This window comes from Mesocricetus auratus, unplaced genomic scaffold (genome assembly GCF_017639785.1).
Source record: "Mesocricetus auratus isolate SY011 unplaced genomic scaffold, BCM_Maur_2.0 Super-Scaffold_100006, whole genome shotgun sequence".
In the NCBI taxonomy this organism is placed as follows: domain Eukaryota; kingdom Metazoa; phylum Chordata; class Mammalia; order Rodentia; family Cricetidae; genus Mesocricetus; species Mesocricetus auratus.
In genome coordinates, this window is record NW_024429190.1 from 52,273,044 (window position 1) to 52,289,873 (window position 16,830).

Consider the following 16,830-nt stretch of genomic DNA (forward strand, 5'->3'; position numbering starts at 1 on the left):
GGAGGGAGATAATGGAGTGATGATGTGACAGGAAAGCAGGAAGAGAGAGAAGGGAACCAAAGAGAGTAGGAGACGGCAAAGGCAGTGAGTGTGAGTAAGTAAGAGCAAATTATGTCTTAAAAAGAAAGAAATCTGTGAGTGTCACATCCCAGGAAATTCCATGTCACTCATGACCAAACCTAAAACAAAGGTCATCTACATAGAAGAGAGACACCCATAACAAGCAGGATAACAGTGTCTGTAAACTCAGGACACAAGTTGAGTTTCTCAAAGCAGGTAGAAACAGGATTCCCAAAGACCAGTTTTCACACGGAGAGAGCTCTGAGAGGATTCAAAGGGCGCTCGGACACCTGGCTGACCTCCTGGCGGAGAGAGAATTTCAAGTGAGGAGAAGAAGGGAGAACGACCTTTTAAACTTGAGCTCTTAGAGACCAGGGCTGGGTTCTCTGAAGAGCCGCAGGGCGAGGGAGAGGCACTCAAGGGAAGAGGGAAACACCAGAAAGGCTTTGGAAGGACAAACCCAACACCAGTAAGTCTGCCTGAGGGCATCGCTGAGCTCTTCGGAGGGGGTGATGGTGGGGGGAAGCTCACCCCTTTTCTTAGACTCCTCAGTCACAGGCTGCTCACCCTGCCCAGGACACAGTTCTGAGGTCTGAAGTCTGATAACAGTGTGGATTTGTGGCTTCTCTCGGGTCTGTTCTCTGAATTTTATTGTTATTCTCTGGAACAAAAGTTCAGTGAGAATACTCGAGTCTGCCACCCAAAGCCCTTCTGGAAGGAGATGACTGGGCACTTACTTCCGATCCCAAGATTTCAGCTTAACTCCTAAACAGTCATTAAAATAAATGAAAGACAGAAACATCACATCACAAAATGTTAATACAGGGGATGTTAATGAGCTCCTAACTGAAATGCAAATAAAATGAATACAATCCAAATCGAGTCATGGAGGCCAATGCCATCATCGTTCCTTCTCTCAATCCAAAAACTTTATTATTTATTTACTTATTTGTTTGTCTATCTGAGTCCTGTTTACTATGGAAGTCACTATGTACACCCGGCTGGCCTCTACTGTCCAAGTAGGAGAATTAAAGGTGTAAGGCACTACAGCCACCTTAATACAAAGATTTATTTGGCAGGAAACTACAACAACAAAAGCCAGTTAATGGCTCTGCTGGAGTTATCCACTCCTGGGTCTCCTGTACTTCTGAAAGAAGGGACAGAAGCTGCGGCCCCATCACAGAGTTCAATGGTGAAGGGCAGCAGCTGGCTTCTCTTTATGACACGAGGGTGGGTGTAGGTGAGCTGGGCCAGATCTAATATGGAGGTGATACAAAGTTCTGGAATACTCATCAGGTTTGCTGGTCTGAGCTGTTCGTTCAGTTAGGGATGTGACGGATCTAAAAGGCCAGTTTGGGACTGTCATGGTTAGTCTCCATTGTCAACTTGACTGGTTAGGGGTACCTAGGAACACGCTTCTGGGAGTAGCTATGGGGGCATTTCCAGAGAAGATGACTGGGAACGAATGGCTCACACTGAATGCAGACAGCATCGTCACATACACTGGGGTCTAGGAGTGAATAAAAACAGAAAGAAAAAAAGCACGTGAGCTGCACGTGAACATTCACCTCTCTGCTTCCTAACTGTGGACTCAGTGTGGCTGGCTGCCCGTGATCTTGTCACCACACCTCCCCACTGCCACTGACTGTGCCCTCAAACTGTGAGCCTAAATCAGCCCATCCCCCCCTCAGTTCCCATCTGCCAAGCACTGTAGCACAGTAACGAGAAAGGTAACTGACATAAGAGGCACTTCCCACTCCCCCACGCCAGCTTTGGCATTTCCAACCACCTCTGCCTTGGTTTTACTGGGGAAACTGGACCGACACTCACATCCCTTGCCAGAAACAGAAACCTGTGTTCCAGTTCTCTATAACATGTCCAAAGTCAGCACTAACCACTCAGCACTTTGCCTGGTTTCAATGCTGTGTCTACTATTGCTACGTGCCTTCAAACAGACCAGGAATCCCCCACGAGGCACAGGAAGCAGCAGTACCTCTTCAAACCCAAATTTCTACCAAGTAAAGGAACTGGCAATGTCCTTTCCCAAAGGATCAATGTTGGGACAACTTCCTCTTTTTCCAGCCAAGTACATCGGGCATCCATTCACTATAGTCATAAAGCTCTAGGGGGACCCAAAGATGGTCTGTTTTTAAGGTAATGTTGAGAAGCCAGCCCCTTAACAGAACCAAGCTGGAGAAAGGCCAGCCTACAAAACACATTGCAAACTCTCCTGGCTTGTTCCTTGCTGAGACTGAAGAGAAATGGGGAGCGGGCAGTGCTCAGGCCCCTGGGCAATGGAAAATCTATCAGCTCCCAAGTCAGACCTACTGCATCCCAGGTGAACCAAGAACCCCTCCCAGCAATCTCCTGTCTGCTGATTCTTGCTGCGGCAAATCAACAGAGCCTCGTTAAGATACTATAAGACATCCACAAGCTGTGGCATCTGTGGGGAAGCCCACCCCTACCACTCCGTCTACACTAGCTCCTTCACCCTCAGTCACTCTATACTCTGAGGGTCATCTGTGTAGTTCCACTTGGCTGGAAGTGACCAGGTCTTCAAGTCTTAGAGTTTGGTCATTTTTGACATTCCTGTCTGCAGCCTGTAGGACAGGCCTAGGAAAATTATAAGCACCTATTTCCTTGTTGAAAGGGAGTGGGGGAGAATCTTGTCTTTACAACAATTTTAAGCACATTTTCCTTCCTTTAAACAGATTTATTTAGCTATGCGTAAGTGTCTGTATGTGGTTGTGGAGGTCATAGGCATTGGATCCCCCTAAAGCCAGAATTACATGCAGTTGGAAATAGCTTGACACGGGTGCTAAGAACTGAATTCTAGTCCCCTGGGAGAACAGTGTGACCACATAACTACTTAGCTACCTCTCTAGCCTCTCCAAACACATTTCCAATGCAGAAGATAGTATGTTCTAGCTACAGCAATCCTATGTGCACACTGTTAAACTGTGGCTCATTCCTGTCTCTCAACACTAATGAGAGATCTCTACAGAATACTAAAACAATGCAGAAAAGACAATTCTATCACTAGTGCTCTGAGCACATAAAGAGGTTGCCTTGGAAAGTGAGTAATGATTGACCTGTATCATTTATTAACTTAATTATGTGAGTATGTGCTTGAGGCAAACAGACTCACACATACACACATGCATACACAGAGCTGAAACATACATCTGCATTAAGGATTTACGGCTTTCATTTTAACTACAGTGACTAATTACTTCCACCTGATCCCCTTTCTGCTCCATAAGACCCTTCTCCAGACCACATGTGTTTATTTTTAATCGCTTGGAGAAGAAATATAAAATAGTAAGAATGTATTGGTTTAAAAGCAAGATTACATCTTGAAGAAATGTGAGATTTGATTTCCCATCTGCGCTTACCAACCAGATCAAAAGCGCAAACGCCAACCAAATGCAAATGGTTACCTCAAACAGTGGGTGATGGAGGTGTTCTGCTCCACATCGACAGAGAGGTCAAGGAAATCTTCATCTTTGCTACTCACCTGAAGCAAAAATAAAAAATAAAAAAGGGAGTAGGAAGTTAGGCACAAAATACACGGCTAAAACTTTGAGTGTTTGTGGGTAACCCAACATGTGCCAGCAGTAAAAGTCACACGTGGCTACGAAGAGTCACCAGCCAATCAAAACATCCCAACCAATCCCAGATTCCCAATTCACCTTCATCCCTTTCATGATTCTGATTCAAAACTTAGTAACTAACACTCAAGCAGGTTTCTTCTCTTCCTCTCCAGCTATGTTCCTCATCGTTCGGACCAATATCAGACAAGCATCTACGGAGCCCGTGCTGACAGAGGATGAGGACAGAGAGACGACAATAGATAAGAAGCTTCCATCCAGACGGTGACCTTTCACTAAATCCGATAAGTCACTCCCTTCCTCCAGTGCCCAGTCAAGCCCTATGGGACCAAGCAGCTGGACTGTGATGCTAATTCCCATCAAGCTGTCCTTCGAAAGTGGTCACCATGTGCAGAGTCCTGTGCTGTCATCCCTGAACTGGTCACATAGCCCATCTCAGTCACACCAGCTCACTGGCCCTGGTTGCTCCTCAGGACCTCACCTGTTGGTCAAAGCTCCCTGGGTGACTGCTTATGCCCCAGTCACTCAACAACAGCTCTGAGATTTTACAGTTTTGCTGGTGGAGGGGAAGGAATGAGCTGATGCGGCCACAAACCTGAAGTGTTCCCTCAGCCATGGCACAGTGAAGATCACACTCAAACCTGAACTGTTCCCTCAGCCATGGCACAGTGAAGATCACACTCAAACCTGAAGTGTTCCCTCAGCCATGGCACAGTGAAGATCACACTAAACCTGAACTGTTCCTCAGCCATGATACAGTGAAGATCACACTCAAACCTGAAGTGTTCCCTCAGCCATGGCACAGTGAAGATCACACTCACACCTGAAGTGTTCCTCAGCCATGGCACAGTGAAGATCACACTCAAACCTGAAGTGTTCCTCAGCCATGGCACAGTGAAGATCACACTCAAACCTGAACTGTTCCCTCAGCCATGGCACAGTGAAGATCACACTAAACCTGAACTGTTCCCTCAGCCATGGCACAGTGAAGATCACACTCAAACCTGAAGTGTTCCTCAGCCATGGCACAGTGAAGATCACACTCAAACCTGAAGTGTCCCCTCAGCCATGGCACAGTGAAGATCACACTCAAACCTGAAGTGTCCCCTCAGCCATAGCACAGTGAAGATCACACTCAAACCTGAAGTGTCCCCTCAGCCATGGCACAGTGAAGATCACACTCAAACCTGAAGTGTTCCCTCAGCCATGGCACAGTGAAGATCACACTCAAACCTGAAGTGTCCCCTCAGCCATGGCACAGTGAAGATCACACTCAAACCTGAAGTGTTCCCTCAGCCATGGCACAGTGAAGATCACACTCAAACCTGAAGTGTTCCTCAGCCATGGCACAGTGAAGATCACACTCAAACCTGAAGTGTCCCCTCAGCCATGGCACAGTGAAGATCACACTCAAACCTGAAGTGTCCCCTCAGCCATGGCACAGTGAAGATCACACTCAAACCTGAAGTGTTCCTCAGCCATGGCACAGTGAAGATCACACTCAGGTACAAGAGCAACAACTACTCTAACAGCAGATTTAGAAAAAAAAAAGTGACCCAGAGCAGTACTCAACGTTTCATGTACCAGAACACCCAGTTGTTTCCCCATTCTTGAATCTGGGTGCAGCTCTGTACCTTGTCTCATCCAGGGGAGACTTTAGAAGACACATTGTAAACAGAGGCTGGACAAACACCTATGGAACTGTTTTCCCTTTTTAAATTTTAAGTGTATAAGTATTTTGCCTACATGTACTTCTATGCATGACATGTGTTCCTGGTGCCTGCACAGACTAGTGAAGGGGGTCAGGTCCCTGGAACTAGAATTATAGACAGTTGTAATCTACCATGCTGGGTTCTCTGGTGGAAAAAAAGCCAGTGCTCATAACTGCCCAATCATCTCCCCAGCACCACGACACTATTTTCTTGTACTTCTGCCATTGCCACAAGAAGACTAAACCTAGGAGCTGGGCATTAATAGCGCATGCCTTTAGTTCCAGTACTCAGGAGGCAGAGGTAGGTGGATTTCTATGAGTTCAAGGTCAGCCTGGTCTACAGAGTGAATTCCAGGACAGCTAGGACTACACAGAGAAACCCTGTCTTGAGAAAAGAAGGAGGAAGAGGAGGAGGAGGAGGAAGAAGAAGAAAAGAACAAGAAGAACAAGAAGAAGAACAAGAACAAGAAGAAGGAGGAGGAGGAGGAGGAGGAGGAGGAGGAAGAGGAGGAGGAGGAGGAGAAGCAGCTAAACCCAGGCTGACACTGCATTCAGAAAGAAAGTGGAAGAGCCCAGGAATGCGGTCTCTTACTCATCTGAAGCAAAGCCCCCAGACAACCTATGACATAGGAATAAGCCAGCTGACCACACAGCTTCCGGCAAGTCCAGCCTAAATCAGTTGACCCTAAGACAACACATATCACATGAGTTTCAATAACACTTGACAGTTGCACTCAGGCTTTAGAGCTGACAGCAAACAACAGAGAACCAATACAACCACAGGCATTATATGTTGTCTATTTTCCTTACTAAGCTTGGAAGGTTGGCTTTGATAGTAACTAAGATCTTAGTTTATTAATATGCTTCCAAAAAGCTGTAAGTTCCTCCAGGATTATATACTCAGGTAACCATACATGAGAAGGAGCATTGAAAGGTGTTGGAGAATGAATACAGACTTACATTTGTGAAGGAAGAGCTGTACAGAATGACAGAAAGAAAGAGATCATAGGTTGCTGTCTTTGCCTGGGTATCTGTGGGGGAAAATGCAGTCTTTCTGGTCTAGGGATGGGGAAAGACTAGAATATGAGAAATTATGTTCACCAGAAAGGAACAAGTCTGAGATTATTCTTCAGATTTGCCCACACCTGACTGACCACTGAGCTCCTCATGCATGGAGGACCCTCAATGCACCCAGCAGACCCAATAGTCAAACTGTCACCCAACAAGCAGAATTTCTGGCTTCAGTCCAAGATGAAACACCTACAAAACTAAGGAAACCTAACATTCATTGAAGAAGGATAACAGAAAACAGAATCTCTGCAACTTAATGTTCTCTGTCCTTGACAAGACCCAACTTACAACACATGAGGAGACTGGAGACTGGAAGACATTCTAAGATAAGGATAAACCAACTGAGACCAACCCTGGGATGACCCAGTGTTAGGATGAGCAGATTAGGGTTTTAAAGAGAAGCCCTCTAAACTCAATCCCTAGTACCATGGAAAGAAAGGAGAAAAAGAAAACAAACAAAAACACTATTATAACCATCTTCCACAAAATAAAAGACAATACGCTTGTGGCAGGATACGGTGCCACATGCTTTAAACTCGGCACTTGGGAGGCAGAGGCAGGAGAATCTATGAATTCCAGGGCAGCACCGTCTACACATCTTTCCAGGTCAACCAAGGTTATACAGTGGAACCTTTGTAGCCAGGGCTACAAAGAGAAAGAGGAGGGGAGGAGGGAGGGAAGGATAGAGGAAGGGAGGGAAGAAGGAAGGAAGAAAGGAAACATGCCTGTAATAAATTAAAAAATAAGTCAGGCCAGTGTTCTGGCACGCACCTCTAATCCCAGCATTCAGGAGGCAGGCAAATCTCTGTGAGTTTGAAGTCAGCCTGGTCTACAAAGAGAGTTCCAGGATAGCCAGAGCTACATAAAAGAGAGATCCTGTCTCAAAAACACAAGCGGTGGGAGCAGACCAGAAGGAAAAGAGAAACAATAAAGAATCAAGCAGAAATCACAGAAATTTACAGAACTGAAAAATAAACTGGATGAATCTCCAGCAAACAACAGATTGAAGGGAGGAGGTAAGTAAGCTTGACTAGCAAGGGGCATTTGACATAGCAATGGGCATTTGACATAGCAAGGGGCATTTGACATAGCAAGGGGCATTTGACATAGCAATGGGCATTTGACATAGCAATGGGTATTTGACATAGCAATGGGCATTTGACATAGCAAGGGGCGTTTGACATAGCAATGGGCATTTGACATAGCAAGGGGCATTATGCAGTCACAGAATAAAGGAGAAGGACTAACAAATGTTCAGGGACTTTGGGGACATTACTATACAGGTGACCAGAACCCTAGAAGAGGACAGAGTGGGAATAAAGAAGAAAAACTACCTGAGAAATAATGACTAAACAGTCCCTAGGTTTGATGAAATGTATACATACAAATAAATTCAACAACAACCAAGCAAGGTCAGAAGCAAAGAATGCCCATCAAGAAATATCAAAGACCAATTGTCGGGATCCAAAGACAAAGATCAAACTATAAGTATATAGAAGGAAAAAAAGAAACATTACATACAAAAGAATGATTCAAGCAGTAGTTGAGGCCTCAACCATGGAGGTCAGGAGACAGTGACCTTTTATATGCCCAAAGAAACCTTATCTATGCAGAATTCTAATATGCCACAAATAAACCCTTCAAAAATAGAGGCAAAAGAAAGAGAATTCTTTTCTTTTTTCTTTTTTTTTAAACAGGGTTTCTGTGTTGCTCTGGCTTTCCTGGAAGTTGCTCTGTAGATCAGAGATCAGACAAGGCTGGTCTTGAATTCAGAAACTGGTCTGCCTGGTAATAGTGGTGGTGACGGTGGTGATGGTGACTATGATGGTACTGGTGGAGGTGGAGGTGGCGGAGGTGATGATGGTGGTGGTGGTGGTGGAGGTGATGATGGTGGTGGTGGTGGTGGAGGTGATGATGGTGGTGGTGGTGGAGGTGATGATGGTGGTGGTGGCGGAGGTGATGATGGTGGTGGTGGCGGAGGTGATGATGGTGGTGGTGGCGGAGGTGATGATGGTGGTGGTGGTGGAGGTGATGATGGTGGTGGTGGTGGAGGTGATGATGGTGGTGGAGGTGATGGTGATGATGATGGTAGCAATATAGTAATATAGCCACTGCTGTAGTTAAAGGAGGATCTACAGTTTAAACATGAATATTAGCAGGCAGAAGGGCAGGGACCATCTTTTATAAGTGCTGTCCTTAGTACTAGACATAATTTCCAGTGTGCAACAGGTACACAATAAATATACACTAAATGAATTACTCAACTGAAGAAAAACTGAACAAGTGGAAAGACAGCTAAGTCAGTGGCCTATCAGGCAGACATATGAATCTTTTGACACATATTTCTCTTTCTACATTAGCTCACAAATATTCTATATTTAAATTGGTAAAGCATTCTGTCAACTGAAACAGCCCTTCCCTGGGAGAAAATAAAGGATTAGGGCCAAGTGGAATCCCACCAGGATGGGGTACAAAGAGGCAGGGGGATTGGATGCGAATCTTTTTCTGTTTGACAGGTGCTGGAGAAAGGTGGGAATCTCATTAAGAACCTGAGGAAAGTTGCTGCATCTTCTCCATTCTGAGTACAAAGAACCCCGGGATGAGAGTGATAAAGCTCTGCTCAGTAAGTCAGCCTTGGTGGAGGGTCAAACCCGACACACCTTCCCATCCGCCCCAGGAAGTCACAGTCCAAGTGAGAGGTCAAGAAATACACTGTGGAGGTGTTTAAAATTTTGACAAGGAAGACTGTTCAGTTTTTTGTTGGTTGGTTGGTTGGGTGTGGTTAGAGGGTCTTTTTTTGCGGGGGGAAGGGTCTCTTCTTCAAGCAAACTGCCAGGAAAGCATATTCTTCCCACACAAGGATCTGGTCTAAGGGAAAACACAGCTTGTCTCCAAGGAAACACACCACTAAGAAATTCCAACACTCTCAGCATGAACAGCCTACAGCCGCTTCGCTTTTTCCTCAAATCTGAGCCTGTGTCCTCCCTCCATCCCCACCCCACCCCCCAAAAAAACTCACCTTTAATAAGAAGAGAAAGAGGACTATGTGTTCAATTTTAAATAATTATAATTCAGTGAATAGAAGAAATCAGCTATCTGCCACATACATACATCTTGAACAAGTGAGGTCCTCTTTAACATCCCTGATTCCTTTCCTGGGTTAGTGGGAAACTGACAACTCTTTAGATCTCTACCATGATGACATCACCCCAGCTGGGACCCAAGGTTGGATGGACTGGGGAAAGCAGCTCCTAATCCTCTGAAGGCTTGGCCTCCCTCCTGTCTCAGCCAGCTCCACCCTCTATCTGTGGAGGTCACAGAAGCTAGGCCGGAGCAATAAGGACCTCTGCAAACTAAACAGTGAGAGCTGTAGACTTTTTATTGTTAATAAAACAGTCCTTTGCACATTAGCTTGGCTCCAGAAACAAATATAAATGTGTCGTGATGCCACCGAGAAGAAAAGGCATGAAATCTGCAAAGCAAAAACTCGGCTTTACATAAAAAGAGGGAGAATTAAAACAACAGCAAGATTAAACTCCAACCAGCCTAATAAATCTTATGAAGCAAACAAAGGAACAACCAAGGGATCAGTTAGGCCTGAGTGGAAAAATCCTGAAATCTCAAATTCAGAAGTGCCTTTGACAAGGTTATGTGGACAAGCGAGCCCTGATTACCCCTTAAAATAGCCCCTCCAGATCCACAGCAGGGGAGACCATTTGTCTCCATAACTCCTTCGTCTGACATTTGCTCTGCAATCACAGGCAATGCTTTAGCAAGAGAGACCCGGAAGAAAATCAGTCATTGTTTCGGAACTTGAAGACTGGCACAAAGGTTTTCCACAATTGGAGGAACAAGAGGCTGAGGCAGGAACAAAGGTGCCCCCAGGGCTAATTTGCTACTCAGAGTCTAGGGCAGCTTAATCCACTGTGAGATTTCACAATTCTGACTGAAGTGAGTGCACAGCCTGTCCTCTAAGGGGATTCCCAAAGGAAAGTCAGATCCTTAGGGCTCGCTAGATGCTCTAAGAAACTAGTCCTGCACTTCGACAGCAGGAAAAGCCCACAGGCCATTCACTATCTTAGAAAGTCCAAGGCTTTCTAACAATTAGGGCTGGCTAAACATGGAATGCATCCTTGGGAGATTGGGTTCCTGGCCTCTGGCCAGAGTCCATTGGATGATAGTGACACATTGGCTGGGACATCACAGAAGATACTGGACACTGGTAAAACAAGTATTAGATGTTTCTGAGGAGTCTGTCCAGTCCTGGGATCTAAGAAAACAGAGGGGACTATTCAAGTAACCAGAGAAGAAAAATAAATGAATCTATAGATACTCTTGTCTCAAATGATTTATCATTTGTGTGGGGGGGTTCTTTTTTTTTAAGATTGTTCTGTCTAGATTTTCAATGTTTTGCCATGAAGAAATGATAAGTATTTTAAACGGTGAATACATTAATTATCCATACTTGCTTTATATAATGTATACAGTTTCAAAGCATCACGTTGTAGTCCAATTTATTCAACAATATATATCACTTTAAAATAATAATAAACATGTAAAGTTTTTAGCTTTCTGTTCACTTTTGTCATTATTTCATGTTGCATGGGTGTTTTGTAAGAATGTATAGCTGTGCATCACGTTCATGCTTGGTGCCCATAGAAACCAGACAAGGGCTTCAGACCCACTGAGTTACAATGGTCCTGAATCACCATGTAAGTGAGGTGCCTGGATGCAAACCCAGGACCTTGGAAAGAGTAGTTAGTTCTCTTAATCTCCAAGCTGTCTCGGCAGACCTTGTTTATTTTTATTTTGAGTGTTTTGCCTACATGCATGTAAGTATACCATGTGCATACAGTACCCAAAGAGGACAGAAGAGGGCGTTAGATTCCCCTAGACCTGGAGCTACAGATGGGTGTGAGCAGCCACGTGGATGCTGGAACCAAACCTGGGTCCTCTGCCAGAGCAGCTGATGTCCTTAGCAACTGAGCATCTCTCTAGCCCCAATATGAATGTGTAAAACCAATTTTAATAGATTGTTTCTATCCTCCAGAAAGACACACTTGCACCCTATAAAATACAAACAATTAGAATCCCATTATACAAAAGCTTCCATATAATTAAAGAACTGGGGTGGTTCCTGTCTGGGCTTTTGGGAAATAAGGCTCCATAGTAACTTCCACAGAGTGAGTACTTAATGCCATATTTGCATTTGAGGGGTCATTTGTTCTAGTCATAGATTTTTTTAAACTATAAGAATAACTGAGCCTATTATCAGAGTCATACTGAAAATCCACACTGAATACTGCCAGGCTGGATTTACTAACAGTGTTAAATTACACCCTCAAAGGAGGAGCCAGGTTGTAGACATGGAACAGGCTTCCCAGCTGCCGGCACAGAGCACAATGCCACACACTCTTGCTTCCTGCCTCCTAAGCCCATGGAATAGCCTGTGCTTCCTTCACAGGGTTCAGTGTCTGTAATTCTAGAACAGATTATCTGTCTTGGCCTTCTGATCTGGTTCCATGGCAGAAATACAGAGTAGGCGCTGTATCCCGGGGCTTAGCTTTAGCAGGCAGTGTGTGTTGGAAAGACATTGGCTAGTGTAAGATCACTGACACAGCCACTAGACAGCAAAGGCGATGTCAGAGGAGGGGATGGAAGAGTGCTCTCACGTGTGCGGAGGAGATGCCTCAGTGGGTAACAGCACTGGCTTGCAAGCACAAGGACCTCTGTTCAGAACTCTAGCACCGACATAAAAAGCAGGCACTGCCGGCCGTAAGTGCCCACAATCCCAGTATTAAGTGACCACTGCCAGCCTAGAGGAGAAACAACAAGCTCTTGTCGCAGTAAGAGACTCTTTGTTAAGGGACAAAGACAGAGAGCAATAGAGGAATACCCTGACATCCTCTGCACACACATGCCTGTGTGCATACACATGTGTGCATACACATAAACACCATACAAAAAAGAAAGAAATAGAATGCTCACACACGGTGTAAACTGGTATAATGCTTGGGAACTGGATACATGCTAATGGTATCAATGATAAACATATCATAATCGTATCCCATAAATCTACTTTCATGAGACATAGTATGATTTCCTAGAGACATCTGGGTTCTGAGGCTAGATTTAATGTATTGTAAGATCCATGACAGCATTGTTCACAGTTGCCCCAAAGTAAAAATGATCACATAGTCATCAACCATAAAGTAGGTTAATAGATGTTGACATTCATGCACCGAGTCACCACATGGCAGTGATAATAAACAAGAGTATCATGCAATGATGCAGTAAATTTCACCAGGGCTAATACTAACCAAAGGAATCAAGAACAAAAGGCTACACGGCCATTCATATAAACAGCAACAACAAGACACCCTCAACCATGAACCTTAAGAATGCAGAGAGAAGTCCTGGCAGACATGCAGAGGAGAAACAGATCAGAATGAATTCAAACTCCTCCACAGAAAATCGATTTTGCAAATAATGTTGATTCCCAAAACAGGCAAGCACACTACAGGAAAGAAAAAGTTCAAGTCAATTTCACTAAAAACTAGTGGCAAAATGTTAAACAAACTGTTACATTTCCAAGTCTGAGAATTATGAAAGACACAAGGAGCAAACTATGAAAACACGAAGCAGGGTTCCACGTGAGTAAATCTACTAAGCTCACTCCCACCTTGTTAGAAACAATCAACTTTACCTAGCACACCTGAAGAGGTGCATGTCCTATGACCAGCAATTCCATGCCTGAGGGGATACCCTAGAAAAGTACACACACACACACACACACACACACACACACACACACACACACACACGGAATTTAAAACATTTAAAAATGTTTAATTAGGTAAATAACACCACAAAGATGTTTTCAAAATGTAGGAAATACTACAGGACAAATAACCTGATTTCTCAAAAAAAAAAATCATAAGAGGGGAAGGAGGGCGGGGATAAATTATAGATTAACACACATACTGCTATATGGATCGCAAACTAACCAACTTTTGGACTGGGGAGATGGCTCAGTGGTTGATCACCTGCTATGTGAGCAGGAGGACTCAGACTTTGGATTCCCAGAACCCACTTAAATGCTGAGTGGCATGGTAACCCACTTATAACTCCTGCCTTGAAAACAAGAGAAAGGGGATTCCCCAAAGCAAGCTGGCTCCAGAGATCAGCTGTTCTCAGTGAGCCCTGGGCTTGACTAAGAGACCCTTCCTCAGTGAATAAGGTGGAAGAGTGATGAAAGATTATTCCAGCATTGCTCATGCCTCCGCAGGCATGTGCACTCACACGCACTCACCCCTCCAACACACATACCCACACATGCAACACACACGTGAAAATGGAAAAATAAAAAAAGAACAGGACATAATCAGGCACACTTCAACACTGAGTGAATAATGGTTAAATTATTTTTAGATATAAAAATGGTATTGGCCAAAACATGTGGGCTCAGACCTGAGCCTATCGTATTGTATGAACTGCTCTTATAAAAACAGTGATTGAATTACAAAAAACAAAGTCTTTTTTTTTTTAGTTTCCTGCGATCATTCCTCAGGATGTAAGTACTAAGTTAGTATATGTTTGGAGTGTGTTAGAACGTTTGATTTTAAACATTGTTGTTAGAGTTGCTGACTTGAGCTTCTTTTAATATTGTTAAACAGGAACTGGAGAGATGGCTCTGAGGCTAAGAGTTCTGTGTGCCCTGAACACACACCACTCTTGTCCAGGACCTGGATTTGTGTCCCAACACCTACATCGGACAGCTCACAATCGCCTATAACTCCAGTCCCTGGGGATCCAACGCCCATTCTGTCCTCCAAGAGCATCCACACGAATGTGGTGCACATAAACTCATACAGGCATACACACATACACATAAAAATAAACGTATCTTTCAAAAGCAAAAGTAAAAAAAATGCTAAATTAATTTTGTCTTGGGATTGGGATAGAATTCCCAACAATTTATGAAATGGTTCTAAACATACTTCTGTCATTTTGTTTTCCTTTGTGTTTATATGAAGCAGTGTTCTCAGCACTGATGATTAGAAAATCAAAATATTGATCACCTCTGAAAAACAGTGAAGATGTTCTGCATCCCACAGCATCAAAGAATCAGCCACTACTAAATTCTTTGTGTGAAAATAAATAAGTCCATCTCATTAGAATGCAAATACGCTTTCACCTTTAATAAATGGTAAAATTATTTGGACCCCCAAAGAACTGTTGTAAAATATGTTTATGATTATTATAAATGTTTGGTTTATATGCCTACTGTATAAACCAGTCACATAAAAATTTCTTGGGTTAAAAGAGGTCACAAGTAGAAAAAAGGTAAGAAGCCCTGGTTTAAATCACCCATGATAAATGACACTGTTAATGGCAGCTGGACAGACCATGTCAAGGAGCCCTTAGCAGATTCTGTTAAAAGCTACTTATCTGTCCTCCCCAGAAAAATGCATATTCAGACAGATCTGTCGGAATCAAGAAACTCTGGGAGCTCTAAAGAGTCACAGACTTTCTGTGGGTGTAGCAGTTAGAATAAACGGCAGGCGACATTAGAATAAAGGCAGAGGACATTCTTTACACACTCCGCTGTGTGTCAAGTACGACTCTGTTTAACAGACATCATCAAAGCCACTCTTTCCAGCCACCAATGGGATAATGTGTACATCAACCCTGTTTTACAGATGAGGATGGAGAAGACAGAGAAGAAAGCAACAACGCGATGGATGGCGAGTCGGGGCCAGCATGGAAACTCAGGCGGCTGGGCTCTTCACTAGCAAAACATGAAGGCACGCTCAAAGTCTAAGTTAAATATGTCACTCTCTAGAAAGGATGTCCTTAAATCCAAGTCACTTAAGGGCCCTCCATGTGCCAGATGCAACCAACTCCAAAAAAGAAAAAACAACAACAACAACAAAAGTCCATCTTCCTCTACCACTGGGCTGCACCACTCCTAGAAGTCAGGCCAATGGGCCCTACATCACCCCTGACCTCTTCATGATGACCTCTCACCTCTTCTCATTAAGTGGGTCACAGTCTATGTCAATACCTCAATGTTCAGTCCTATAATCTGGTCATGAAGTAAAAGACCCAACATTTAAGGACAACGTAACTCATCACTCTCCTCCTACCAGCAGAGATATCTTTTTCTTTTCCCAGCTGAGACATCATGATGAACCCAGGCTTCCAAGAGTTTGCACTTGAGTTTCAGAAGCATAATAGACAGGATGGCCCGCATGTACTGGAGGCAACGGTAAGCATGTGATATCCCAACACACACGTACAAAAAGATAAACACCATCACCCCCTACCCCCAACCAAGGACTCACAGTTTCACAGTTCAAGCATCGGGTTTCGTTGGTGAGTGTTCCCTGAAAAATCTCGTGGACCCAGGTGAGTTCTGGTTTATTACTCTCTGCAGGTTCGTTCATGTTGCCATTTTTTAATTTCCCGTTTTGTTTTTCCTGTTTCTTCTCTTCCTGCAGGATGTCCGCAATAGTGTTTAGCAAATAATTTAAAAACTCGTGAGCATCCTGCTGCATGTAGTTGTCAAAGAGATCTGGAAAGGAGAAGGCCATGATTGCACACTCTGTATCCTGGAGAGTGGACAGACAGGGTTAGCTTTCCATGCCATGCTTCAATAGTTATATCGAAAGAATGGACTGGTGTGGCACATAAATATATTTCAACTCTACTATGTAATTCCAGTGAGTAACTTTCTGAAGAATTATTCCTATTTCCTGCCACCCACCAAACACCAGCATCTCCCATCTCCTTACAGTCACCTGGAATAATGAATCAACGCTTAATCATTCTAGAAAAGAACCAAAATTACTAGGCAAAAACCCTGATAAAATATCTATTGTTTTCATGTATGCATGCAGTATACATGCTGGGGATGGGAGCACACATGTAAGCAGGTGCACACTTGTGTGTATACTGGTATGAAGAGGGCCAAGGCTAACACTAGCATCCTTGTGAGTCATGTTCCACTTTCTCTATTAGGAAAGGGTCTCTGGCTAACTCTGCCACTCCCTCATTTGGCTCGTCTGGCTACCCAGTTTGCTCTAACCATCCCCAATCTCCACCCTCCACATCCTATCTACTGAGATTACAGGCTGGCTACCACACCTGCCCAGCTTTTCATGTGAGTTCTGGGGATCTGGACCCCAGTCCTGTCACTTGCTAGACAAGTACTTTCTCTACTGAACCCCTGAGTATCAATTCTGAATATGATGTGACCACCAGTGACTATTAGTCATTGAGACACTTTGCTATAGCAACTGGATTCTCTTCCTGAGAGTTATAGTGACCCTAAGTCCAGCCTGGAAGAACCTTAGAAGAAAGATGAAAGAGAAA

The 16,830-nt window shown here is 44.0% G+C and overlaps 1 protein-coding gene across 2 annotated transcripts in view; it reads right to left on the reverse strand.

The window, feature by feature from the left end:
* The window catches only part of Usp46 (ubiquitin specific peptidase 46), a 68,627-nt gene that overhangs the window by 16,351 nt on the left and 35,446 nt on the right, over positions 1 to 16,830 (reverse strand). For both annotated transcript variants that reach the window (XM_005080785.4, XM_040747204.1), the window contains exons 4-5: positions 15,801 to 16,030; positions 3,501 to 3,577 (exon numbers count right to left, since the gene is read on the reverse strand). In XM_005080785.4, coding sequence (XP_005080842.1) covers positions 3,501 to 3,577; positions 15,801 to 16,030 — 307 coding nt within the window. The remainder of the gene's footprint in view (positions 1 to 3,500; positions 3,578 to 15,800; positions 16,031 to 16,830) is intronic.